Source organism: Sarcophilus harrisii, chromosome 5, assembly GCF_902635505.1.
Source record: "Sarcophilus harrisii chromosome 5, mSarHar1.11, whole genome shotgun sequence".
Lineage (NCBI taxonomy): Eukaryota > Metazoa > Chordata > Mammalia > Dasyuromorphia > Dasyuridae > Sarcophilus > Sarcophilus harrisii.
In genome coordinates, this window is record NC_045430.1 from 178,279,192 (window position 1) to 178,305,851 (window position 26,660).

The window sequence follows — 26,660 nt, forward strand, 5'->3', positions numbered from 1 at the left end:
ATGATGTAGTAGTTGTGATAAAGTCATGAATGAGGTTTCTACCATGGGAGTTAAATATCAGTCAAGCAACACAAAATTTACAGTCAAATGAAATTAAAATTTTCAATCCCAGGACATAGCTGTCATAGGAAAAATCTGATTTATGTAATACTGAGTTGGGGGAGGGCGAAAAGAGTAACAAAATGAACATAATTTCTAAATAGAAAAGTAGACCGATTCCATAACCAAAACTCAAGTGATACATCTAAGATACTATTTTTAATTTTTAGAAATTTAAAGAAAAGAGAACATACAAATGTTAACACAGCAAATACACTTAAAAATTTTTTTTTAGAAATTGAAAGATGACATACTACCAATGTAATCCAAATTCTTTCATTTAAAACAAAGCTCTCAAGCCACCATTACTACACTGAAATTCTTTTAGAAGTTCAACTGTTTCCCAGTGTTCTTAGTAGCAGTAGTAATACTAAAAAGTTAACAGATTCCTCAGTTATTTAGGTAATGCACAAAACTTGGTTAACCTTAGAATGGAACTGAAATAAAAACACATATGTTTAAGTCAAAGTCCAATTACGGTTCAATAATACACAAGACTATAGTCTTCATACTCATAGAAAACATTTTTTGTTGTTTTCTAAGTATGTTATCTAGCCAGTTCTTTACATGCCAATATGTCAATATAAATAAAATCTATCATGGGTTTAATTTTTTGAAAATCTTGGGTAGAAGACATAAAGGAAAGGAAAGAATATTCTGGTTTTACACATCTTAAAACAAATAATATTCACTTTCTCACCAACTATTTTACAACATTTTCTATCACCATCTACTGAATTCTGAAAATTTTAATATATTCACAACAACTTCATTTCACATTTTCTTCCAAGACATGACCAGCTAATGTTCTTAAGCTAAAACAAATACATCACATTAATCTTATTGATGCTGAGTCAAATTGGATAAATAATTTTTTTGGGGACATTAGAGAGGAAATATAGTGGAAGGAGCCTGGACTTGTAGTTATGGGGCAAATCTAGGCTTTGTCCCTTATAAGCATTGTATGAACATATTCTCTACCCTTTCTATAAAATTGGGGTAACATAGTTGCATTAATATATCTCTCACAGGGCTTCTGTAAGAAAAGTGCTTTGTAAACTTTAGAGAATTACATAAAAGTGAAAATACACCTTAAAATCACATTAGCTTTTTAAGCTGTCATAATTACCAATAATTTATATTGAGTTTAATCTAGCCCATCATTTTATCAAGTGAAATTAAGATTCTACTACCCATCAATTAGCTAGCCTCTATCAGCTCTATCTTGTAAACATACCTCTTTATGTCTTTAATGAATTCACTGATAAAAACAGAGCAAGACAGAGTCTTGTAGTATGTTGCTAGAGTTCTGCTAGGAGAACAATTGATAATTTGATCATTCTTTGCATATGGTTTTAACCAGCTATGAAAAAATCTAACTAGACTGGTATCCATATTTTTCCAGCTTATCTAAAAAGTTAAATGCCTTGCATTTAGGAAATCCAGATACAGTTGCAACAATACCCAGATGTAGTAATATTGTCAAAACAAGGAAATATAACTAGTTTGATATGACGTATCAAACTTTTTTTGATAATCTATGCTAGATTTTTATAAATCTATGCTAGATCCCAGCAATTCTGTTTCTTTTCTAATGTCATTTACCATATTCATATCCAATTATCTACAATCTACTCCTTTCTCCCTTTCTTTGAAAGAAGAAATCACACACACATATAAAATCTACTTCCTCTTGGCATTAAACCTTTTCCTGGGAGTTTTAAATAGGCAGGCTTTTAATCTTAAAAAACAGAAATGTTCAAATAATACTGTGATGGTATATTTGCGTCATTAAAATCAATGTTATAAAAAAATTTTTTTTTAACTCATGTATCCTTAATATCCCTGAGAAGCTTAACCAAAGAGCTGAATGAAATTGTCAAAATTTCAAATTTAACTTATATTCAGATTCTTTGGAGCTAATATCAAAATCTTTTTTTTTTTTTAAACAGCACTGTTATCTTGATAAATTAATTTTAACCAAAAGTTAAGCTGTTATATTTTGAGTGATTGATAAGACAAGAAATTTGGTGACAAATTACCAAGTTCATAATTTACTATCTTTTAAGATATTAACCTATGCCAAAATACTCAAAAAATTGAAAACATACTGTGAAACTATCTTGGGTATGAAGTTTTGCAATCTTATGGACTGGTTTCATTTCTGAAGCTCTCCAAAAAACCCTAGTTTATTAAAAGGGTAACATTTTTTTTCAAAGGAACTTCAGAGGGCAATATTTATGGCAGACAGTTACAAAAACCTGAAATATATGCAAACCAAAGTTAATCTTTTTTTGTTCCAGAAGATGTCAAAATTAAAAACAGCAGCTTCTCACTACCCCAGATTTCATTTTGTCCAGAGCGTTATATATTCTGTTCCAGAATGGAGAAATAGGAGTCTTAGAATCTTCAAAAAGGTTGACATTTTTATTTGATCCAGTCAAAAGAGCTCAAAATCAAGAGCTTAAATGAGTTATTCTCAAAAACCCACAAAATATTCACTCCTGAAAGGTGAAGATTAACTCTCCTGGAAAGAAAAAAAAGAGTTTCAGTGGATTTTGGTCCAGGATATATTTGTCTCTTTTTATAACCATAACAACTTTGATAAGAAGTACTAATTGAAATGTGAGTTATTATTATAAAGATGAACAATGCTATATTGTTCTGCTTTGTATTTAGAAATATATTAATCTGATGGGTATAATAAAGTGGAACTTAGATTATTTTAATATGCATTTTTCTATTAAGATTTGGAACATTTTCTCAAGTGACTTTTGATAGCACAGATTTCTTTCTCTGAAAACTGCTTCTTCTTATCTTTTGACCGTTTATCATGGGGAAAGACACTTATTCTTATAAATTTGAATGAGTGGGACAGCTAGATGGCACAATGGATAAAGTACCGCACCTGAAATCAGGAAGACCTGAGTTCAAATCCAGATTTAGATAATTAATACTTCCTAGCTGTGTAACCCTAGGCAAGTCACTTAATTCCAATTGCCTCAGCAAAAACAACAACAAACAAAATTTGAATGAGTTTCCTAAATAACTTAGAAATAAGACCTATCAGAGAAACTTGCTGAAAAACACGTTCCCCATTTACCTATGAGAATGACTAGGGAATTCACCTCATCATTTTCTACCTGCAGACTTCCTGGATTTCACTATCTCCAGAAATTCATCTTTCTGCAAGATGCAGTCCACAATAAAAATTTTTACCTTCTCTGATCACTTCTCCCCTTGATTGAAGAACTTCATTTTCCCACTTCACTCCTCACCAACACCATTGAAAACCACCTATACCTTACAAGGTAGCTTCATTGGTATAGTCTAGTTTGAGATCTGGTACTATTAGCTCTCTTTCCCACTCCTCCCCCCCACCATTAATTACCAGTCAAAATAAAGAAGATCAAAAGTGATTGAGCGAACTATTTCCCAAAAATCCACAAAATATTTACTCCTGAGAGGCCGAGATTAACCCTCCTGTAAAGATAAAAAGAATTTAAATGGATCCAGATATTTAACTTTATTTTTATAACCATAAACAATAATTTGGGTAATCAGAAGAACAATATAAATGAGTTATTATAAAGATAACAGTGCTAGGTTGTTCTTTCAGATGAATTGTCATTTTTTTCTGTCATGTAAAATAAACTTTGGGAGGACATTGGATAAATTTAGCAGTATTGTCATTTTTGTTACACTGGCTTAGCCTATTCATAAGAAATTAATATTTCTCCAATTATTTAGATGTCAATCTGGGTGAAGCATTTTGTAACCCTAATTTTCTATCTTCTTTTTGGACTTTGTTTATAGAAATGCTGATGATTTGTATGAATTTATTTTATATCCCATAACTCTGGGATGCTGAATGTTTCAATTAGTTTTTCAGATGACTCTTTAGGGTTCTCTAAGTAAACCATCACATTTTATGGAAAAAAGAAAAAAAATTGTTTCTCTTTGCTTATGCTTATTCTCTTGATTTCTTTTATTCTTAATGCTATAACTAGCATTCCTAGTACTGTACTGAATAGTAATGGTGACAATAGCCTTGTTTTTTATTTCCAATGAATTTCCATTGTAATACTTGTTCTTAGTTTTAAATAGCTATTAACTTATATTAAGAAAAGGTTCATTTACTCCTTTGCTTTGTAGCTTAAAACAAGCCCCCAAAAGAATTGTTATTGCATTTTGTCACAAGTTTTTTCTCCTTCCATTGAAATAATTGTGTCTTTTGTTGGTATTGTCATTAATATAGCTAATTTTCTTTATATTTAACCAGCCTTGAATTCCCAATATAAATCTATTCTGGTTACAATGTATAATCTTTGTGGTATGTTGCTACAGTCTCTTTGCTTATATTTTATTTACATTCATGAGAGATATTAAGTTCACAGTTTTCCTCCTTTATTTTTACTCTCCCTGGTTTAGTTATCAAGACTATATTTGATCTTTGTGTGTGTGTGAGTGAAATTTTTAATTAAAATATTTTCTCCATGGGGGGAAAAAATAGTAATCTATTCTCCTTGATTGTGGCTCTTCAGTACTTGAATTCTTTATTTCTGTCTGCTTGCAACATTTTTTAGCCTCTAACCAAGCTGTTCTAAATTTTGGCTATAACACACTTAGGAATTTTCATTTTGGGTTTCCTCTAAGAGGTGATCAATGGATTTTATTTAACTTTGCTCACTAGTTCTGAGGGAAATGGGAAATTTTCTTTTATGATTTTATGGAATGCGATGGTTAAGCTTTTCTTTTTGTCAGAGCTTTCTGGTAGTCCAATGATTCTTAAATTATGTCTCTTTATTTAAAATTCTGAAGCAATTCTTTCTTGGGACATGTTTGTATCTCTTGTTCCAAGTTATTCTTCTATAGGTCTTTTTTTCCCCCCTCTAGTGCTCTCACTTGGTTTTTAAAATCACTTTTAGAAATAAAAACAGAAGAACTCTTGCTCTATGTCTTCCAAAAATTCTAGTTGAACTTGTGTCCAAGCTGTGTTTTCCTTTGAGATCTTTCTTATAGATTGTCTTTTTAGTTGTTTCAGTCACCATAATATGGTATATTAACTTTGGGTATAATAACTTATTTTTTTTTGGGGGGGGGGGAGAGGAGGAGGGTGGCAGGTTGTTCATTCTTCTTACTTTCTGTTTTTTTACTTTGTTAGGGTCAGATTCTGTGCATGGCCTGCAATACTTTAGCATGACATTTTGTTTTCTTGACTCTCATACTTTCTTGGGGTATCAAGTGCCATATTATTCAAGGATTTCATGGATATCTTAGGCTGGGGATTGAGAAGGTTTCAATGCTTCTAACAGGTGTAATCCAGGACAAAGTCTGATCACTGCCCTCTGTGCCTGATCTACAAATTACTAATCTAGGTCTGGATCCTACTGTCTTGTCTCTGGTTGGAAGTATCAATAGGTTGTACAGGAATGAGACACTCTGGCACCAGAAAGCTCTGCGGGTTCTGAATGACCTAAATACAGGTTCTCCTCCCCTTAGGTTATTTTGCTGTAAGCTTTACACTAGGTTAAAGGTTAGAACTGAGACCCTGCTCATTTCCTATGTTTGAATCACACAACTTCTGAACTTGTTAACAGCTTACAGCCTGTGACTGTTGCTTATCAGGGACTGTCATCCCTCAGTTTAGCCCACTCCTCAGTCAGACCTGAATATATGATTCAGAGTTGTTCAGTAAGCAACAGAGATACCACCTGGCACCTGTTGCTTTACCTTGCACAAGGTGAGGGCCCTGTTGGGATTCTTGCAAAAACTTTAAAAAAAAGTTTTTGTATGTAACATGGTCCTGGCTAAATTCCATTCCCACAGACCTCTCACCTTTCTCTTGCCAAGCTGAGCTAGAAAAATGACTTGCTGTGGGTTCCCTCCTGTCTCCCCCCCCCCCCCCCCCCGCCCCAAACTTCTCTATTTGATATGTTTTCTGGATTTTTATGGAAGGGTAATGTTGGAAAAGTTGGACTACATTTCTTTATGCTATTCTGCCATCTTGGTGCCATCTAATAATCAACCATATTGTATAGCACTGCCTCAAATTTGTTGGACTTGGATTATATTACATATGAAATAGTGATGATAATAAAGAATAATATATTTCAACTACCTAAGTTTCATTTCAATAAAGATTCTAACAACAATTTAATAAAATTGGCACTAATATCCACTGACTGGAAATAGGGCTTTGGGTGAATAATGATGAAATAACTACAGAAGCTCAACAGAAAAAGTAAGATATAAGAAACCATTTAAAAAGAAGTGTTTGTGCTTGAAATAGCTCTTTATACCTACCCAAGCATTCCTGACTCTTTGGTCTTTATGATGTATAAGAACATCAATAGTGTATGGAACATGTTATTCCTATCCTGAATTTAGAAAAAAAAAATTAAGAAAAAAATTCATGAAAATTCAACCTTGTAGCAATATTTCAATACTTTAGTTCCCAATAATTCAGATACAAAATGAGATTTATTTCCTTGTACCCTATAGGAAAACAGTCTGCTGCTAAGCAAATGGCTACATAGAGGTGGGAAAGGAAGAAATATAACTAGCCTATATTTAAAAAAAAAACAAAAAAACAAAAAAAAAAACACCCAACAATTTTTCCCACTGTCTAAAGATTTTAACATTCAAAAGATGCACTAAATATAAATACTTGTTATCTACTATTTGGCAACATTTTTGTCAGCCTTTTAAGTTACTGTATATGTATTTTACTGGAATTTGGTAGCGATCATGAATTAGGAATGTAGTTATATGTAAAAGGTCTTAGTAAACATGATAGTGGAAAAAATTGTCATTAGTTATAAATATAAGTGAATTTTTGGTGTTAATTTGTAGTAATGCATTATTCTGTAAATAAAACATTTCTTAATTTCATAAACTTGAATGAATATTTTTTCAAAGGCAAAATAGTGCATCATTTACAAAATGCATGTATGATAAATACAAAAGACAAAAATACCTTTGGAAGACTGTAGACATGACGCTGGTAAATTAGCTCATAATGGGGAGGATTAATGTTGCTCTGGTAGATGCAAAAAACATTTTCATTTGTAATATCTGCAGAATGTCAATTTGAAAAAAGAAAGTTAAGCTTAGAACAGAGATATTCCACCTAAAAATCCCAATAGCTTTTTTCAAAAAAAAATTCTCTACCTGGTTTATTTGGTGTTTGAACAAAGTGCTGAGAAGTAAAAGTTTTTCCATCAGGATACTTAGGATGTGGAGGTAGTCTAGAGTCGAGGTAAGTGCAAAATACATGCATAATGATCTGTAAATAAAAGTAATCAGTACAGAAAATGGCAATCAATAATAATAGATTCATCATTAATTTGGACAATGATTACAATGGAAAGAGACTTAGGACAAATTTTCTTCTAGAACTTAGATCTTCCAAAAAAGGCATGATAATGCTATTATAAATGATTAATATTTGATCTATGCAATTAATAGTAATAAAAAACTAATATTTTTGATAATTGGTTTGAACTTAGCCAAGCTGACATAGCTAGAAAGAACGCAAATTAAGAACATATATATGTAATTTCTAGCTGTTGCTTTAATATAAACATTTTAAATTCTTATTATGAGATAAAACAATCTCTTGAGCATAGAAAAATTTAATCAAAATTATTTAAAACCCAATCATATTGACTCACAGCAGAATCAGTAGGCAGGTCTGTATCCCATTTTCGTGCTTTGAAATCCCCGCCTCTATTCCATCGGAATGAGCTCATACAACCACCTTGGGAGAGTTCTATGATTGGATAGAGTTGATATAAGATGATTTAGAGATAGTATCTCTCCAGAAAAGTTTTCTTTAAAAACAAAACAAAAAAGTAAGCCCCAAAAAGATTCCTAGAAGTTATTTAAAACAATGAAAACCATTTTGCAAAAACAATTTTTAAAAATACTATTCATAATACTGATTTTCTTTCACAACTTCACCACATAGGGAAGAATAAGGCAATTCTTTATGTCTCAGTATCAGAGGAGCTAATGATTTTCATGGTAGCTTACTTTTTACTAAATCATACCTCCCTGCTATTAAGGAGGCAGAGCAAAAATGATCCAAGAAAGAAAAATAGTAACATTAAAGATGATTAAGTTATTCTAAAAAATACAAATCAGCTAGGAGAAATAGCATTGAGGATGTTTTCTTCTGGTGAAAGACACCAAGGAGTGAGTCCATCTTTAGTATTCTGGAAAAATAATGTCAAAATATTACAAGTGCCCACATATCTGCATATAGAAAACTTAATTTTTCTATACTGGTGACTAAAAAGCTTTCAAACATAGAGACACAATTAAAAAGTAGCAGGATGTAAAAGGGAAGCAGATGAAAGCAGCCATAGGTGTTAGTCCTGCTCCTGTCATAATCTCTCACCTGGCAACAATGCTTTGGAGCAGATGCTGATCTCTTTGATAGACAGTCTTTTCACTTGAAGTTTAATGTACATGAACACACACACACACACACACACACACACACTCACTCTCTCTCTTTCTCTCTCTTCAAGAGAGGTAATAGGGTAAAAGTGAAGGGCAGTCCTCTCTGACATATATTAAGTGTGACCATGTTCTCATTGCTTCTGTGTCCCAGTCTAGAAGTAACAGACAAGTTGTCAATATTCATCACCACTAGAGGCTTCACATCTATGTGAACACAAGCTCAGAGGCTGGGGATGAACAAGCATGGATATGTGTATGTCCTTAACACAAGCCATGACTTTATGCTTACAGATAGATTCTCTTCCACTGACTGAGGACAACATATCTTAAAAGATAGTTTCTGTGAATTGCTATGACTATAAAATTCAACACTTCTAGCCAACCTTCTAGAAATGTGTGTGTCTAAATTTAGCTAGTCTGGTCTTTGGATGACAGATAAAGTCTGTTACAAGACATCGCACCTGAAGTTTCTGAGAAACCACAGTCACTTCTGTATCACAATGATGAATCAGAGTAGGACTTTAGTGAAGAAAAATAACACAATTACACATATGACTTATGATTATTTCACAAATATTGGATTCCCCACCTCCCTTTAATCTTTCATGGCTTCTTTAAGGTAATAAAGTAGCTAATTTTCAAAGTTTTTTTTTTTTTTTAATCTTCAAAATAATACTTCACCTTTGATCCTTTCAAATAAGTATTCCTGATTTGGTGTAAGGTCTAGATATTGCACTATAGTATTCAAGGTTGGAATGAGAGGGGCTTTGACCAGGGCAGCTTGTTTCAAGCTAGTAATACTGGCTTCTGAAAAAAATAAAGAGGTAGGGGAGAGAAGAAATTCTATTATAACAAAAATCACATATCACAGGTCATTATGATGCAAATCTATTTAACATCTTTAAAGAAGTATCTTCAAATATTATTTTATTTTAAAATTATTACAGAATGGGATTAGGGTTTGTCTTGGCACCAAGGATAAGTGACTATCTACTGACTTAATACATCAGAAGAAATGTTAACAAATAACTCTTTCATTTATAGATTATCACCTAAAGACTGAAACTATATAAGCAATTAGCCAGAGAAATTTTATGCAGTTATGTACCAGAAAAACCTGTTATCACACACATTTAAATATAAATATGACATTTTTATTGTTAATCCCTTAGTAGATAATACTTGAAAACTTGTACTGACAACTGCCTGTTGTATTAATAAGTGGTTATTTTGTAAATAAAAAAAAATTTAATCAAGAAAGGGTACCCTACTAAGCCAATAAAATATTAAAAGACAAAAAAGGCAAACAGATTTGAAAAACCACATTGTAGGATTAAGAAATGAGACTTGGAAATACATTATATATTTTGGCAGTCATATTTCTGTTTATAGTCCATAGAAAACAAAATGGCTAAGGCACACCCTGATTATAAGAGCTACTGTATAATATAAAACAATCTAAATATTTCTAAGAGCAATTATTCAGAGATCTGATTCAATCCAAAATTCTTTGCTCTTAGTTTTTTTTTTTTTTACAAAGATCTACAATTTCATCTGAGTAGGTACTCCCTTCTCTCTTGATCAGTTTTATTGCCTTTTGCTAGAGTACATGATAAAAAAGAGGACATAGCCACCTGAAGTACCGTAGTCACTTTTTCTTTTTTCTTTCTGTTCTTTAGTAGATGAGAATCTAAATATAGCTGATTTAAAAATTACTGAGGTAATACATTCATTATACTATTGGGTTAATGAAAAGTGGCATATTTTAGCACAATTTTAACAGTGAATCAGTCCCACTGAAATCTGGAGCTCTAACAGACTCAGTTTCATGGTGGAATATGTCATGAAAGAAGAATCACAACATATAGTCTGCCTAAGAATTTATTATTATAGTAATAGCAAAAGGATAATTTTAAAAATAATCTAAAAACTCCCAGAGGTTTTCAATTTGTTTTAATTAACAATTGCTTTTCTCAATTAACAACATTTGGGCATTAATGTCGTCCTTCTTATCTCCCAAACTCCAATGTCAGTGCAGAGGAGTCAAATGAAATCGGCTAAATAACCTACTCACAATATAGAATTATTTTCTAATAAGTACTCAAGAAAATAGAAATACTCATATATACTTTTGATCATACCTCCTATCTGTAGCTCTGGGCAGCCCATTCTTCTCATTTGTGTACTGACAGAATCAATTTCCTGAACAAGTGGCACTAATATTGTCTCGTTGATCCACTATTAGAAAAAATTAAAGTAACATGATAAAGAACTAAACTATATTGTAGATAACAGATTTATTGCCCTGAGAAGGCAATTGTCAAATGAATACTTTTTGGTTTTAGAACTAAAGGTGTCAAAACTACTTTTCAGAGCAACAATAAATTTTGACTTACTATTAGCTTTTGAGACAGAATACCCAAGGAAAGAATAAATTCTAAATATTCTAAATTATTTCTGTTCACCAAGTTTCCAATTGTAGATACTGCTCTCAGAGCTCTCCCATTTTCATTTTTAATTTGATGAACCCAGTTTAGATGGTACTCCTCCATCAAGCCTTTCTTGATATCCTTTTATTATTAGTGCTCACCCTTTTCCAATATTTCATTTAATATTTGTATATGTGTTTTATCGGTCCAGTAAAATACAATTTTTTTTTCATGGTAGAATTTTTTACTTTCTTTCCTCAGCGCCTAGCAGAGTGCCTTGATACACAGGCACTTAATAAATGTTTATTATTTTGTGCATATAAAGTACAATTTTTTTTTTCAAATTCTCTCCTTCCCTAATCCATTGAGAAGGCAAGCGATATATCAATTACATATGTGAAGTTACACAAAACATTTCCATATTAGCTATACTGAAAAACAAACCAAAAAAAAAAAGCAAAGAATAACTACTTCACATACAGAGACCATCAGTTCTCTTTTTGGAGGTGGATATCATTTTTCATGATGAAACTTCTGAAACTGTCTTGGATCACTGTATTGATCAGAATTGCTACATGTTTCATAGCTGATCACTACCATATTGTTATTACTGTATGCAATATTCTCCTGGTCCTGCTCATGTCACTTTGCATCTGTTCATATAAGTCATTTACTTGTCATTATTTGTCAAATAAGTCAGATTTTTCTGAAAGCATCCTACTTTAAATAGTATCCCATATCACAATCAGATACCACAAGTTATTCAGCCATTTCTCAATTGTTGGGCATTTCCTAAATTTCAAATTCTTTGCCACCACAAAATGAGCTGTTAGGAAAATAGATCTAGTAATGGTGTTACTGGGTCAAAGGGTATGCCCAGTTTTATAGTCCTCTAGGGACAATTCCAAATTGTTCTCCAAAATGGTTAGACCAGTTCACAACTCGACCAATAGTATGTCAGTGTTCCTATTTTCTCACATACCAATTAGCTTTTGTCATTTTCCCTTTCTGTCATGTTATCCAATCTCATAGGTGTGAGATGGTTACTGAAAATTAGTCCATCCACAAATATTTCATTTCAGTCATGTCTGACTCTTCTTGATTCTGTTTGGAGTTTATTTGACAAAGACACTAAAGTAGTTTTGCCATTTCTTTTTCCAACCATTTCACAGATGAAGAACTGAGGACAACAGGTTTAAGTGACTTGCCCAGATCAAGGTCACACTGCTAATAAATGTCTCAAGTCAGATTTGAACTCAAGAAGTAGTCTTTCTGACTTCAGGTCTGGTGCTCCATCTACCCTTATGCACAACAGTGACATATTAACCACACTTTGCATTAGAATAATGACAGAACTTACATTTCTAAACTTGGCAGTCCATGAATCCATATGATCAAGAAGTTGTCGATTCATAGTCACTCTTGCCCACACCTACTCAAAAACAGTAGTATGTGCTTTGAAAAGGACAATCAATGTAGAAAGGGTTTACCAGAGACCGTAATAATTCTCATTTCTACAACTTTAAAAGTATCTAATCAATTCTGAGAAAATCTTTAACTGGTATATAGAAAGATCACTTAAATTACTGTGGTTCTGATATTTCATTTGTAAGTACTTATGAGTTGCTATTCATCCCTAACTTTTTAAATGATCGAGTTACAAGTACAAAAACAGACATATATATAAGAAACAAAGTAACAAAAACTGTACAACTAAGTAAATGAACAGATACCAGTGTATGCCAACTATAAGGCACCAAACATGATGGTTGAAAACACTTTTGCTGAGATAGTAGTTTCTGCTATCTGACAAACATAATATAAAGCACAACCTGATTTAGTATAAGGCACACAAAGAATACCAGTCCATTATCTCCAGGCACTGCTTTTTTGCCTTTCTTTGTATCTCTAAAGCTTGAAATTATACCTGGCACATAGTAGGCATTGAATAAATGTTAGTTGGTGAATAGTAGATTTTCTATTTTTTATCAAGTATGCCAGACAATCAATGATTCCTGTTACAGTATACGTATAACTGATTTTTAAGTAGGGCTCTCAAGTGTACAAAGCATTTTACTCATTTGGGCCTCACAAAATAATTTCTATCCAATCAGGTAGATATTATAGGTATTATCATTTCTATTTTAGAGACAAGAAAGTTGAGCCATATAGTGATTAAATAATTTGCTCTTGGTCATACAATTAGATTTCACGAGAGAGAAAATGTACCCAAGGCTTTTCCAATGCAAATCCTAGCACTCTACCCATATTTCTTTAAGTTAAAAGTTGACATTAAGATATTTTTAAAAGAACAAACAAGAACTTTTTAGGATCTGCAATATAAAGCCATCATTTTTTCATTTACCTCTTCTGCAGCCTGTTTAGAACCAAGGTCAGTTTCATCCTTATTAGCACTTGGGGCCTGAGACCTGCAAGCCAGCTGGTACTGAAATTTCTTTAGCGTCTGTGCGTAATCGCCCATGGAACGACTATAGTTCCAGAAAGTAGGACTGCTAGAAGGTGAGGTAGAATCTGTACTCCCTATAATCATCAATTTAGTAAGCATCAGTTTTGTTATAATTATTGTCACAACAGGTCAAAAGATGAGTGTCCACTATGTAACATTACAATAGGTCCTATGTTCAAAGGAACTATCCTCACTGAGTCTGTAACATTTCTTCCCCCAATTAAAAAGCAACTGCTGAGACTAGAGATTATATACTTACTACCACATTTCTTCTTTGCCCCCATATTTACTTCATGACATAATTTTTGTGTGTTTTATCTTGCTCTAGAAGGCTGTAAAAGAGCTGGGGCTCTGTATCATTTTTACCACTGTATCCTCAGCATAGAGTTCTATGCATAGTGACTGGGGGCTATATGTCAATAAAAACTGAGTTATTTCAGCTCATAGAATCATAAAATTTAGGAGTTCAAAGAGTTCCTGGAAAAATCTAGTACAACTTTACTTTATAAATGAGGAAACAGAGACCCAGAATGATTGAATGATTTGCCCAAAGTTCCACAGCTAGTTAACAGCAAATGGGGCTAGAAACTCTTACTGCTTACTCTCTGTTTTCCACTGTCTCCCAATGCCTCCCAGAGAAAATGGCATATTCTTTTGGTCACCCTGTATATTGAAAAAACAAATACCACAATCCAATTTTATTATGACTGAGTGAAATCATTTTCTTTTACCCAGCTGGACCCTATGTTGCTTCTCTTCTTCCCCTCGAAGAAAATTGTCCAGGGTTCTGAGATCTGTCATATAGTCTTCTTTGCCAGTTGGAGAGTTATAGACAGTCGGTGAGGCACGGAACCGAGATCTCAGGCCAGAGCTCTCTGCTGGACCGATGGTGGTAGGGTATGGAGAAGAACTGGGGGAAGGGCTATAACCAGACACCTATTTGGAAGAAGAGATTTACTTTAAAAGCTAAAACCAATACAGGAAGACTTTTTTCACCTCTTATTCTAGTTTAAAGGGAGTCCCTTTCATCTGGATTTATATTACAAACTCCTATTTCTCTAGTGCTTAAAGTTTTGTAAAGTATATTCCTAACAATGAGGTGAGGTGGTCCAAGACAGAAAGAATAAAAAGACAGAGGTCACTAAATAAACTGAAAGAAGATTATTGCTGTAAGTTATGGTAAGTTACCATTCCTTTCATGAAAAATAAAAATCCAAGTACAATTTGCCAGTATTCAAATTGGAGATGCTAAGCAATATAATATAAAGATGACATCAAAGTAAGTTAATGAGGACTTATACCAAATATACCATGTGCACAAGACCCACTCTACCCAAGTTTTCTAAGTGCTACCTCAAAAAACTTCCATTTTCACAAAATTCTCTTATTTGTTCCTAGAATCAGATTTAACAATTTTACTACAGACATTTGTTTAAAAAGTTTAAATGTAAAAATATATTTAAAAAACAACAACAATGAGAAAGTTTTATTTCTAGGTACTGCTACTCTAATAACAAGCAATACAAAATACACACTACAACAAAACAATTATTTTTGTGGCTAAGTTACAATGCTCTCCAATAATATGCTTCAAGCAACCAAATATCCTCTAATATCCATCTCTTTTTTCTAGTCCTATCAGACCAAAATGGTATGACTAGGACAAATACTATGAATACCTAAACAACCCTCATTATTCTGTGATTTGGAGAACGGCCATCAAGCTGGGTTGAAGAGTCCTAACTTTTGTTTTTATCTGGAAAAATGCTTAGATAAAACAAGAGGGCATGAAAGACAAGACTCTTAGAATTCTGGGAGGATACCCAAAGGCTTTGCAGGAGGAAGTAGGAAAATAGGATAAAGTATAAAGAAAACAGGGGCTAAAGACATTAGTATTAAAGAGATAATTTTCTGTTTGTTTTAAATATGACTTTGTGGCAAAATACCAGTATGAAGAACACTGTACATTCAATGTTGGAGATAGTGCTAAAATGTTTCTCCTTTAGTAAACAAAAGAAAAGGCTTACCTTATTATAACTACTGCTAGGTGAGTAGGTCACTCCAGGGCTATAAGAACCACTGCCACCTGATGACAGACCTTGAAGCTGAGGGCTATATCCTGTCATAGTAAACTTGGGACTTGTACTAGGAGAGCGAGATGGGCTATAACTCAGCACACTTTGACCCTGTATTGGAGGAGAGGGTGTGGAAGGAGGGATATTGTTTGCCACCAATTCTCGTGGAGGAGTGGTTTGCACAACTGCAACAAAAAGAAAATGCAAAAAATAGAAGTGAGAAGCCTTTGGTATTTAATATGCTAATTGTCTATTTCTGGGGAGTCAAAGTCAGAAAAGGCATTGTTATTTTAAATAAGAACAAAAACTACATTATATCCAGAGCTTAATTTAGAAGCTTAAGAATTATGGTATCTTAAAATTCTAATAAAAAGTCAATGTTATAATAGTAAAAAACTCTGAAGAATACTACCTTAAAAAGTGTCAACAAAATACTCAAGAGAAAGAAAAAGTTTTTGGAGATAAGATTTAAATGGTTGGGGTTGTTTTGTCTGTTAAAAAAACAATAAAACAGCTTACATTTCTATAGGCACTTATTGTTAATTGTAGAACAGGATAGCAGAAAATCACAGCAGTTCTGTTTAACTAAACAGTAAAACGTCCACAAACAAATTTACAAAAAGCTAGATTACTCCCAAAACATTTACAGTGAAAGGACAACAAATATGTACAAAATAGGACATGTTTGTCTGCATCACTCATCATCAAGGAACCACATGGGGCTATCAGTGCCTGATGTGCTATGAGGAAGTAGAAATGGCACTTGTGAAAATGAAGTCAGGAATAAATGGATCACACCAAGTAAATACAGAAGAAATACAAGCTGGAGACAATATAGATTTGAAAATATTAAGAGCTCATATTGAAGGATATCTCAAAGTAGGAGAATATAAGCAATTAGGGGAAAATATCAAGAACAGTATTAGTTAAAAAAGTGTCTGAAAAATCAACATATTCAACTCTTATCTAATCTCTCTCCTGAGCTCTATTTTCTTATCTATTTCTTATTATACTTTCCTAATTAACCTTCAATTGCATGTCTTATAGACACTTCAAACTAACACTTCAAACTTAATATGTTCAAAATGTAATTAAATTCTTCTTCAAATATATAAATTAGAAAAGACAATAATCTGTCTTCTATACTTAGATTTAGATGAGGGTAAGACAGGGACCTGAAGATTAGATGGTTTGGATAATTCATCAATACCAAGATTTTTGAAAAAGAAACTTCTGAAAGTAAGAGATATCTGTTGCTTATTTTATCAAGAAATATAAAACACTTACCAGCTGTTTTCAAACCTAAAAGTGTTTGCTGTCCAGGACTGATGACCAGACTTGTAGGTGCTACAGTATATTTGAAATACCTCCAGAAGTCAAATAAGGCATTCAGGCTGAAGAGAGATGCAAGTGCAAGCTCTGGAATGAAACACAAGGTAATTAAAACACAAAACAAGCACCCTACAACCATCCCTACCAATTTTTAATAAAAAACAAAACTCTAACTTGTAAAAATAACAGCTCACTTGTACATCCCATTATTGCTCCCAGCCTAATTTTCTACTAAATAATGTACACAATAGTATAGCATATACCATTCATTATCCAGAAAGATTAAAATGAATTTGCATCATTTGAACATCCCATTCAAAAAACAATTTTCAAAAAAAGTCAAATCTGAATTGCATTTTTACTTAATTTTTATGCAATAGTAAACAAAAGTTACATCACAATACAGGAATAGCTTACCAATATACCAGAGGGGCCAATATGTAATATTGTAGTACGAACTTAGTAATTTCCCAGTCCTAAAAAAATAAAAATTATTTTAAATTATCTTCTAAAATTTAGAAAACATTTTCACACAGTTAAAAATTTTTGTTCTTATGCTACTTAATGGACTTACATTTCTGTATATATCATTCCGGCCATAGAAACATTTAAGAGTCCCCAAGCTAAAACTACTTTCCTAGCTTCGGTCTCTTTTCTCATCTTGATGGTTCTATCAATGAGGGAAGCAGAGGGACTCTGTTCTCTATGCATCTATTTGGAGACAAAATTAAGGGAATACCATTGTTAAAACGTTTTTTAGAGAGGAGTTATTTTGGATTCAGAGCTAGATGGGTAGCTAGATTCAAAGAGAAGTTGTTAATGGCTCAATGGCAACATAGCAAGAAGTTTCCTGTAAGTACCCCCAGATCTGTGCTCATCCTGTGATTACAAAAAACTGAAAGGAACAGTTTTAAACACTGGATGACAGAGTCAGGATTCAAAATAATTTCTATTGGGCTAAATTTAAGACGACAGACTTTTAACAGGGATAAATGTAAAAAGTCTTACACGGGTATAAAAAAGGCAAATTCCTAAGATAAAGAAGGAATGGTTAGACAGCAGTTGTTCAGAAAAAGATCAGAGGGTTTTAGTTACTGAAAGCTCAATCAGAAGTGAGGTAAAACAACCAAGAAACCGAATATATCTTGTTCTGAAGAAAGCATAGGAATGTAATAAATATACTCTCTTCATGCCAGACGTTAACCTCAGTACTATATTCAATTCTGTGCATCAGGATTTAAAAAGACTATTGCTAAACTGAACACTATCCAGAGGAGGTCAGAGATCAGGATGGTGAAGGGTCTTGAGTCTACATCAAAGTAGGATTGATCCAAGAAACTGATTATGATTAGCTTAGAGAAATGAAGACTTGGATATATAACAGCTGTTTTTAAGTATCTGAAGGGCTCTCATATGGAAGAGGAATTAAAATCTGTTTAGCTCCAAAGAGAAGAATCAGGAGCAACTGTGGAAGCTGAAAAGAGACAAATTTAGGCTTGATGCAGGAAACACTTTCCAATTAAAACTGTCCAAAAGTGAAATGGACTGCTCTGAAAAGTAGTAGGTTCTCCCTTCTGTCAGGTTCTTTGAGCAGAGAGATTGAATGACCACTTGCATAGTTTGTATAGCAGGAGATTCCTTTCATGTAAGGATTGGACTAGATTAGGGCTAAGGTCTTCTCCAACTCCAAAATTCTGCCAACAGTGGCTAATAGGAGAAATTTTAACCAAGTAAAGAATACAAAAGAGGAAAGAACAAAAGATAAAAATGGAAAATTTAAATTATATGAAATTTAAAAGTGCAGAATAGAAAAACAAAAGTATCAAATACCTCTTGATTAGAGTCTAATATCCAAATAAGATACAGAGGAAATTAATAGATAAAAAGCTACACAGATTAGTCAAAGGATAAGGACAAATGGCCCTCAAAAGAAACACAAACTATTAATGACAATATGAAAAACTGTTCCACATAACTAATTATAAGAAAAATTTAAATGAATGTGACTTTGGGACTTCACCTCATATCCTTTGTGAGAAAATTGGCAAAGATCACATCAGATAGAAAAACTCTGCATGCTTTTAACTCAGAGATTTCGCTCCAGAGATCAACCTCAAGGAGTTAAAAAAGCTTTTTTTTTTTTTTTTTAAATCTCAGATTTACAGAAATATCCAGAAGAGCACTTGTTTTGGTAGTAAACACCTGCAATCAAAGTGGTTGCCTGCAGATTGGGGAACGGCTGAACAAAGGGAAGTTTATGACTGTGATGGAATATAATTCCATCATTATTAACAATGAAAACAAACAACTTAAACAGGAGAAGACTAATAAGCCCTCCTCATATAATCCTATATTTCCTTTGAGGCTCAGTTCAAATGCTACCCTCCTGTATGAAGTCCATCCCAGGGACTTTTATCTGCTAGCTGCTGTTATACAAACTTCTCCTTTTTCGATGTACCCCTTCAGACATGGTTAAATTCAACACCAATCTCTCTCCTAACAACACTGCAATCCCAATCACCATTTGCAGTACTGCTGCATTTTTGTCATAGGCTTGATGCAGGAAACACTTTCCAATTAAAACTGTCCAAAAGTGAAATGGACTGCTCTATCCCCATTCACTAATTATGGTGGTAGAGTTGGAATGCTTTTTACCAGTTACTTACAGTTTCTTCCTACCACCACAACTAAAGAATATCTCCTCCTTTGAAGTTCATGTCCTACAAATTTCCAGATACTTGAGGGAGGAGGGTCATTACTGACATCTCCCCCAAATTCATTTACATCTTTCTTATTCAGTGAGTTCAGTGTATGGCTCAGTCTTTCAACCCTAACTCTTGTGTTCCTTTTGGCCAACTTCAATATACACATCGACAATTCTTTGAATAATGTGAAAAACTTGAAAGTTAGGGTATTTAATTTCTATCATCAAGTATTTACTCAGTGTTTGAAATGTGCCAATCACTGTACTAGAGAGAAATACAAAGTGTGAAAAACACCCTACTTGCAACGAGCTTATATTATAAAATCAATAAATACACAATACAAGTTAAATACAAAGTAGTTTTGGAGGAAGACTACTAACAGGGGCTCAGGAAAGATTTCATATTTCATGCAGAAGAAGTTTCTTGAGCTGCATCTTAGAGAAGAATTTTAAGAGGTAGAGGTAAATGTAGAATGAATCCTAGGCAAAAGGAATAGCCAGGGTAGTCACAGAAACAGCAGATGGGACTGTCATGAGAAGGGAACTCAGAGGCCAGTCTGGCCAAATCAGAGTATAGGGAGGACATAATGTTCAAAGGAGCTAGGTAGGGTGGTTAGGGCCAGATTTTGCTGGACTTTAAAAACTAAAAAAATTCATATTTTTCTCTGTAGGTTATAGGAAGCCATTGGAGTTAGTTGATTAGGAAAGGCACATGGTCAGATTTCTGCTTAAGAAAAATTAGTTTGGTAGCAGTTTAGAGGATGGACTTGAAAGGTTTGAGACATGAGTCAAGGAGAACCATTAAAAGGCTATTGCAATAATAAAGGTATGAGTTCAAACTAAGGTAGTAACTGTGTGAATCAAGAGAAGTTAGACGGAGGAATCACTGAGAAGGTAGGAATGTTAAAATCTGGCAAAAGACTGGGTATATGGGAAGAGGGAGAGAGTGAAGAGCCCAGGGTAATATTGAAATTATTAAACCTTAAGACACTGAAAAGATAGTGGTGCTTTTTACAGAACTGTGGGGAAGTTTGGAAGAAAAGAGTCTATGGGTTAAGATATTAAATTCAATTTTAGATATGCTGAGTTTAAGAAGTTTAAGGACATCCAATTTGAAATGTCTGATAATTGGTAACCTGACACTGTAGCTTGGGGGGAAAAGAATAGAGCTGGATATGTCATTCTGGGGGCCATCTGCATAGAGATGATAGTTAAAGCTATGGAAATATTCTGCATACTTCACATGTAGAAGGGTATCATATTGACTGCTTTCTCATTCGGGAGAGAGAAAATTTGGAACTAAAAAAGACAATTCTAAAGATATTTTTGAGCAACTTTTTTTTATTTATGAGTTTTTGACATTTATATTTATATTGTTTATTTAAATTAAATAGTTATACAAAATTTATATTTAAAAAAGATTTTGATTTCCATTTTTTCTCTCTACCTCTCTCCTCCTCCTCAAGATGGCAATCAATCTGATACAGGTTATACATATACAATCATATTAAACATATTTCCATATTAGTCATGACAATAATATATTGTTAGAATTAGTTGTATAGTTTCTCAATCTATCTTCCTTAAATCATGTGGCTATTTAAAAAAAATAAAAAATCCTACAAGAACTGATGAATACCAAAAAGTCCAGGATGGTACCTTGGGGAAGATCTCTAGTTAAGGGGCACTGTGAGGACGAAGAGCCAATAAAAGACATTGAGAAGGAGCAGTTAGACAGATAAGGTGTAAACCAGGAGAACACAGCATCATGAAGATTCAAGAAGAAAGCATATCCAGGAGGGGAGGGTGGTTAATAATGTTAAATGCAGCTTTTAAGTTGAGAAGGTTGAGAACAGAGAGATTATCAGAAGAGATCATTGGTAATTGGAGTTAGAGTTATTAAATGTACAAAGAATTGGAAAAGTAAGTTGAGGCCTGGTTACATAGGCTTTAAAAGCTAAACAGTTAATTTTTTATTCCAGCAGCAATAGGAAGCCAATGGAGTTGTAGTCACATGATCAGATCTATACTGGTCTATCTCCATGTTCATGAACTCTGAAATTCTTTTAACTGATCATTATCTTCTAGCATTTCATCTTTGCCTATGCCTGAGTCCTAACCCTGTGCTTTAATCTCAATATAACTTCCATTCTCTTTCCTTCTCAGTTCTTTTCCAAATCATCACTGTCTACACTAGCCTTTCTTCCCTATATTGAGTGATTGTTCAAAAAATCCAATTCTATATGAACTTTTATTCTCAAATTCCTTGGCCCCTTTCTCCTATTGCTCCCAATCTTCAATTATGCCCATAAGCTGCCAGTCCTTTCTTCCTTTTCACATGGTGCTGAAAAAAAAGTCATATTAATTACTAACTGGGTCTATTACAAATTTATATTATAATGTAAATAACACATATATGCATATATAATAATAATATAATCTCAAATGGGGGCCATATACCTCCCTAGTAAATTTGTTGTTCCATTCATCACAGCAACTATTTCAAATCATTTAATCCCCTTTCAAGCCTTTGAATCTTTTCCTTTAGTCCTTTCAGCTAAGGATCTTATTTCAGAGAAAGACTGAAGCCATTGATTGACAACTCCCTCTTTCTTTCTTCTCTCTCAGTACCTCCCCTTTCACTTAGTTTTAGTTTTAAGGGATGGTCCTTTGTTTTTGCCCAGGCAAAAACTTCTCTAAAAGTACCCCATCCCATTTTCTCTTATCTTTTCAAGCAAACTGCTCATTTATCACCTGCACTTTCAGTCTCTTCCTAATCTTATCTTTTTGTCTTCTTTCCGGTTATCTATAATGTTTTCCCCACAGTTAAAAACCTCCAATTTTATTCTATCATTACTACTAGCTACCCTTTCATTTATTAAATTCTTGAAGAAAGTACTATTTCTCATATTTCTTCTACTCTTACTCTTTCCTAAACACTCTCCAATCTGGTTTTTGATCTCATCATTCTACTGAAATTACCCTCTGAAAGTTACTAATGATCTCTTAATTGCTTGTTTTAATGGCTTTTTCTCATTCCTCATTCAACATTATCCAGCAGCACTTGACACTACTTATCAGCTTCTTTTAGATATTTTCTCCTCTCTGGGTTTCCATAATATATTGTTCTTCTTGATTCTCCTCCAATCTATTCTTTCTTTTTTAATCTGCTTTATGGGTTTTTAGGATGACCTCCAAAGCTCTAACCTGAATTCTTTTTTCTTCATCTATATACACTTTCATATGGAAAGTCATCAGCTGCCATGGGTTAAAAATAGTCTATCTTTAGGGAGTTTATTTCCAAACCTATATATCCAGTCCTAATCTTTTCCCTAAGATCAGTAATATCACCAAGAGTTTTTTGGACATTAATATCTGGATGTCCCATAGGATATCCATAAGTTCAACATGTTCAAAAATAGAACTCATTATCTTTCCCCTCTCCCAACGTTATTGTTAAAGGTACCACTATCCTCCCAGTCAGCCTGGTTCATAATCTTAATGTGTTATCTTTAAATTCTAACACTCTCCTCACATATCCATTTGTTGTCAAATTCTACCTTCATATCTCTAAAGACACCCCCTTTTCTCCATTCACAAGACTACTCAATGCTTATCACTTTTGGCCTGTTGCAGTAGGCTTTTTATTGATTTTGTCCTAAATCTCTTCTTATTCTAATGCATCCTCCACTCAGCAAAGTGATCTTTCCATGAACTGTAATCTGAATATGTCACCTCTGCTGGCTCACTGCTTACCACAGGATTAAATATAAAGTCCTCTCTTTGGCATTTAAAGTTCTTAGCAACCAGGTCTTTTTTTTAGCTTTTTAGTTTTATGCTTTTACTCTCCTCTACATAAACTACGATTTAGCTACACTGCTCTACTTCCTGTTCCTATAATACAATACTTTTATCTCCACTCAACACTTTTTGCACTGGCTATTCCTTATGCCTGATATATTCTAGCAGCTGGACATTTCTGATTCTCTGGCTTCCTTGAAATCACAGTTCAAATCCTGCCTTCTGCATTATGTCTCCCTTAGTGCTAGCTGGTACCTTTCCATGAGATGATTTTCCTAGACTTTGCCTATACATATCTCATTTATACCTTGTCTGTTCCATGAAAATGTTCAATTCCTGAGTATTAGAGATCTCTCTTACTCTGTAGGAAAATAGGAGGGGAATGAGATATGGGAAGGGGAGAGAGTGATAAAAGAGAGGGCATATGGGGGGAGGGAGTGGTCAGTAGCAAAACATTTTTGAAGAGGAACAAGATAAAAGGAGAGGATGGGGGGAAATACAATTAGCAATAATAATTGTAAAAATTTTTTTGAAGCCAAATTTCTTTGATGTTATTAATGTTCTCTGGGAAATGATGAGCAGGATATTCTCAGGGAAAAAAAAAAACAACAAACAATCTGGAAAGTCCTCTATGAACAAAGTGAAATACATTGTTTAGAAAGTAATAGCAATGTTCTGGGATGACCAGCTGTAAATGACTTTGCTATTCTTAGTAGTACAATGATCCACAACTACTTTCAAAGACCCACGATGAAAAATCCTATCCACACCCAGAGAAGGAACTGATTGTGTCTGAATACAGATCGAAGCATTCTCTATTTCTCTAAATTTTTAACTTAATTTTTCTTGAGGATTTTTATTTTCATTAGGCATGGGAGATCTGTGTTTTCAAACGACTTTTATGGAAATGTTTTGTAAAACTTCATATGTGGTTTTTAAATTGTGGTTGGGGATAAGGGAGAGAATCTAGAACTCAAAAATCTTAAAATGTTAAAAAAATTGTTTTGAATGTTAACTGGGGAAAAATCAAATAAATAGATAAATAAATAAATGTGAGTTCTTTGCAGCAAGCCTTACTTTCTTTTTTTTTTTTTTTTTTTTTGGTCTTTTATCTATTCCTAATGCTTAGCACAGTGCCAGGCACATAAGTTCAATAGTGTATCAGTTCTTTCTCTTCAATAGAAAGTAAACTCTTTGAGGGTAAAGCCTGTTTCAATTTTTGTTTTCCAGAATCTAACACTAGGGCTGGAACACAGTAGCTATTAAAGCTCAATGTTTTTAACTAGTTACTTAGTTTAAAATAGTCAAGGTTTCACTAGCAAGTGACAAGAAATCGCCCCTTCCACTGAACCTCGGCAGCTCTTTTAACTTGTCAGTCTCAGTTCGAATGTTCTTGATTTTTTTTGGGGGGGAGGGACTCAAGTGTCTCCGATTTCACTTTTTATGAGATACCCTCTGCACTCCCCCAAGCACTGACTCTTGAGCTACATTTATTAAAATGTATAGGAGAGGAGCGTCTATAGAGCAATGGTCCTGAAGTCAGGAGGACCCGAGTTCAAATCTGATCTCAGACACTTAACACTTCCTAGCGGTGTAACCCTGGGCAGTCACTTAATCCCAATTGCCTCAGGGGAAAAAAATATAAAGGAGTTTTATATCTCTCGGAGTGGTGATAGAAAGACCCTCATAAATGTTCCTTATTGTTGTTTACCCGTGTCCCCATACTCAAAATACGCAGTTTCTGGTGAGGAACACACCCATTTTTGGGGGAGAAGATAATAGCAGTTGACTTTTTATACTTTTGAGACTTCATTTGAGGTCTTTAAAGTAGATACTAAGGGTGCTTTGACAGACAGCTACAAATTCGGCTGGGAAGTTAGCTGGCACCGCGCGAGATCGTTAGTTATCACTGCCACAAGCCGGCTCCGAACTGGCCCCGGCGCAGCGGGGGAGGCAGGGGGCGCGGGGCGGCTCACTTCGGCTTAATAATACACGCGGTGACGCACGCCAGGGCCCAAGATGCTTAGGAGCCCCAGCCCGGGAGTCAGGAGGCATCGAGGGCTCCTGTACTTAAGCCGGCCTCCGGTACTTAAAGGCTGTGGGACCCTGGGTAGGTCGCCTAACCTCTCTGCCGCAAGGGGCTGGCTTCCTTGGCCGCGCGCTGGGACAGCTAGGCCTTCACGTAGGCGGCCCCAGCTCCTCCTCACACCGAGACGTCCGCTCCCAGCCGCCCACGCCACAAAGCACCAGCTAACTAACCATCGGGGCCTCCTCCCTAAATCAGCCGGGCACCCGGGGACCCGCTGCAGTCCCTCCGGAGCCCTCCCGCCCTCGCTTCGGCACAGCCCGCTCGCGGCTCCCTCAGCCTCGCGCGCCTCGCCGCGCCCGCGCCCGCCCCGGGACCGGGCCTCCCCCGAGCCCGGCAGACAGCGGAACCTCCGCCCCCTCCCTCGAGAGGGAAAATAAACGCGAACACACACACACACACACACACACCACTCACCGTGCTCAACTTCCCGCAGCCGCGACTCGGCACCGGTTCTCAGCCTGCGCCTGCGCACAGTCACGTGAGCTCGCGGAAGCCCAGCCCCGGGGCGTGGGGCCAATCAAAACGTGAAAATTGGACCGCGGGAGCAAGGTGGAATAGAGCGCGGGAGGGAGGGGGCCGGGGAGAAAGGGTCCGACGGTGATCTCTTCTTGCGAGAGGAGGGAGCGTTGCCTTGGAAATGGAAGCGCGTGCGCGCACGTGTGGCTAGTAGGGTGGCGCCTGCGCAGTAACGCAGGAAGTTCCTGAAGGAGGCGGGCTGGAGAAGGGAGGAAACGGAAACGGGAGGAGCTCGAACGAGGCAGGGCTCGCCTTTCCCTGTTTGTTGCTGCAGGGTTGGAGGGGGGTCGACGGTCTACTTTAAAAACCTTGAACAGACTAAAGATGATAAATAAAACGCACCGCGTTAAATTCAAACAGAAACGGATCCGCAAGTTCCGCGGTTCCTGGCCCTGCGGCCGTTTGCTTTCCTCAGGCCTCAGTCCGATTGTCCGCTGGACTGATCTGGCCCGGGCCCTGTGGATGCTTTCCGTATTTGGAGCAGATTTCGCTAAATAGCTTCCCCTCAGTTTTTAAACTAGCTACCTAGTTTAAACTAGTCTAGGCTTCGTCAGCTAGTGCCTTTCCGCTGTATAGGATCTCGAGAGCTCTTGTAACCCGTCAGTCTCAGTTCGAATGTTTCTGGTTTTTTTTTTTTTTTTTTTTTTTTTTTTTGGGGGGGGGGGCGGGATTGTCTCAG

At 35.1% G+C, this 26,660-nt stretch overlaps 1 protein-coding gene across 2 annotated transcripts; it reads right to left on the minus strand.

Annotated features, from left to right (window-relative positions):
• Window positions 1–239: 239 nt before the first annotated feature.
• On the minus strand, window positions 240–26,216 carry TMEM209 (transmembrane protein 209). 2 transcript variants are annotated; one of them, XM_031939056.1, is made up of 16 exons: window positions 25,880–26,215; window positions 17,446–17,582; window positions 17,289–17,347; window positions 16,827–16,958; window positions 15,492–15,724; window positions 14,196–14,400; window positions 13,363–13,538; window positions 12,358–12,429; window positions 10,710–10,806; window positions 9,250–9,375; window positions 7,776–7,873; window positions 7,273–7,387; window positions 7,079–7,176; window positions 6,406–6,479; window positions 3,491–3,582; window positions 2,513–2,626 (listed from the first exon to the last, which is right to left on the minus strand). In XM_031939056.1, the coding sequence occupies exons 2-15, from the start codon at window positions 17,580–17,582 to the stop codon at window positions 3,528–3,530; spliced, it is 1,677 nt and encodes a 558-aa protein (XP_031794916.1). In that variant the 5' UTR covers window positions 25,880–26,215; the 3' UTR covers window positions 2,513–2,626; window positions 3,491–3,527. The 2 variants fall into 2 exon arrangements, with proteins under 2 accessions (XP_031794915.1, XP_031794916.1); XM_031939055.1 differs by lacking the exon at window positions 3,491–3,582 and having other exon boundaries at window positions 240–2,626; window positions 25,880–26,216.
• Between the last annotated feature and the right edge of the window lie 444 nt (window positions 26,217–26,660).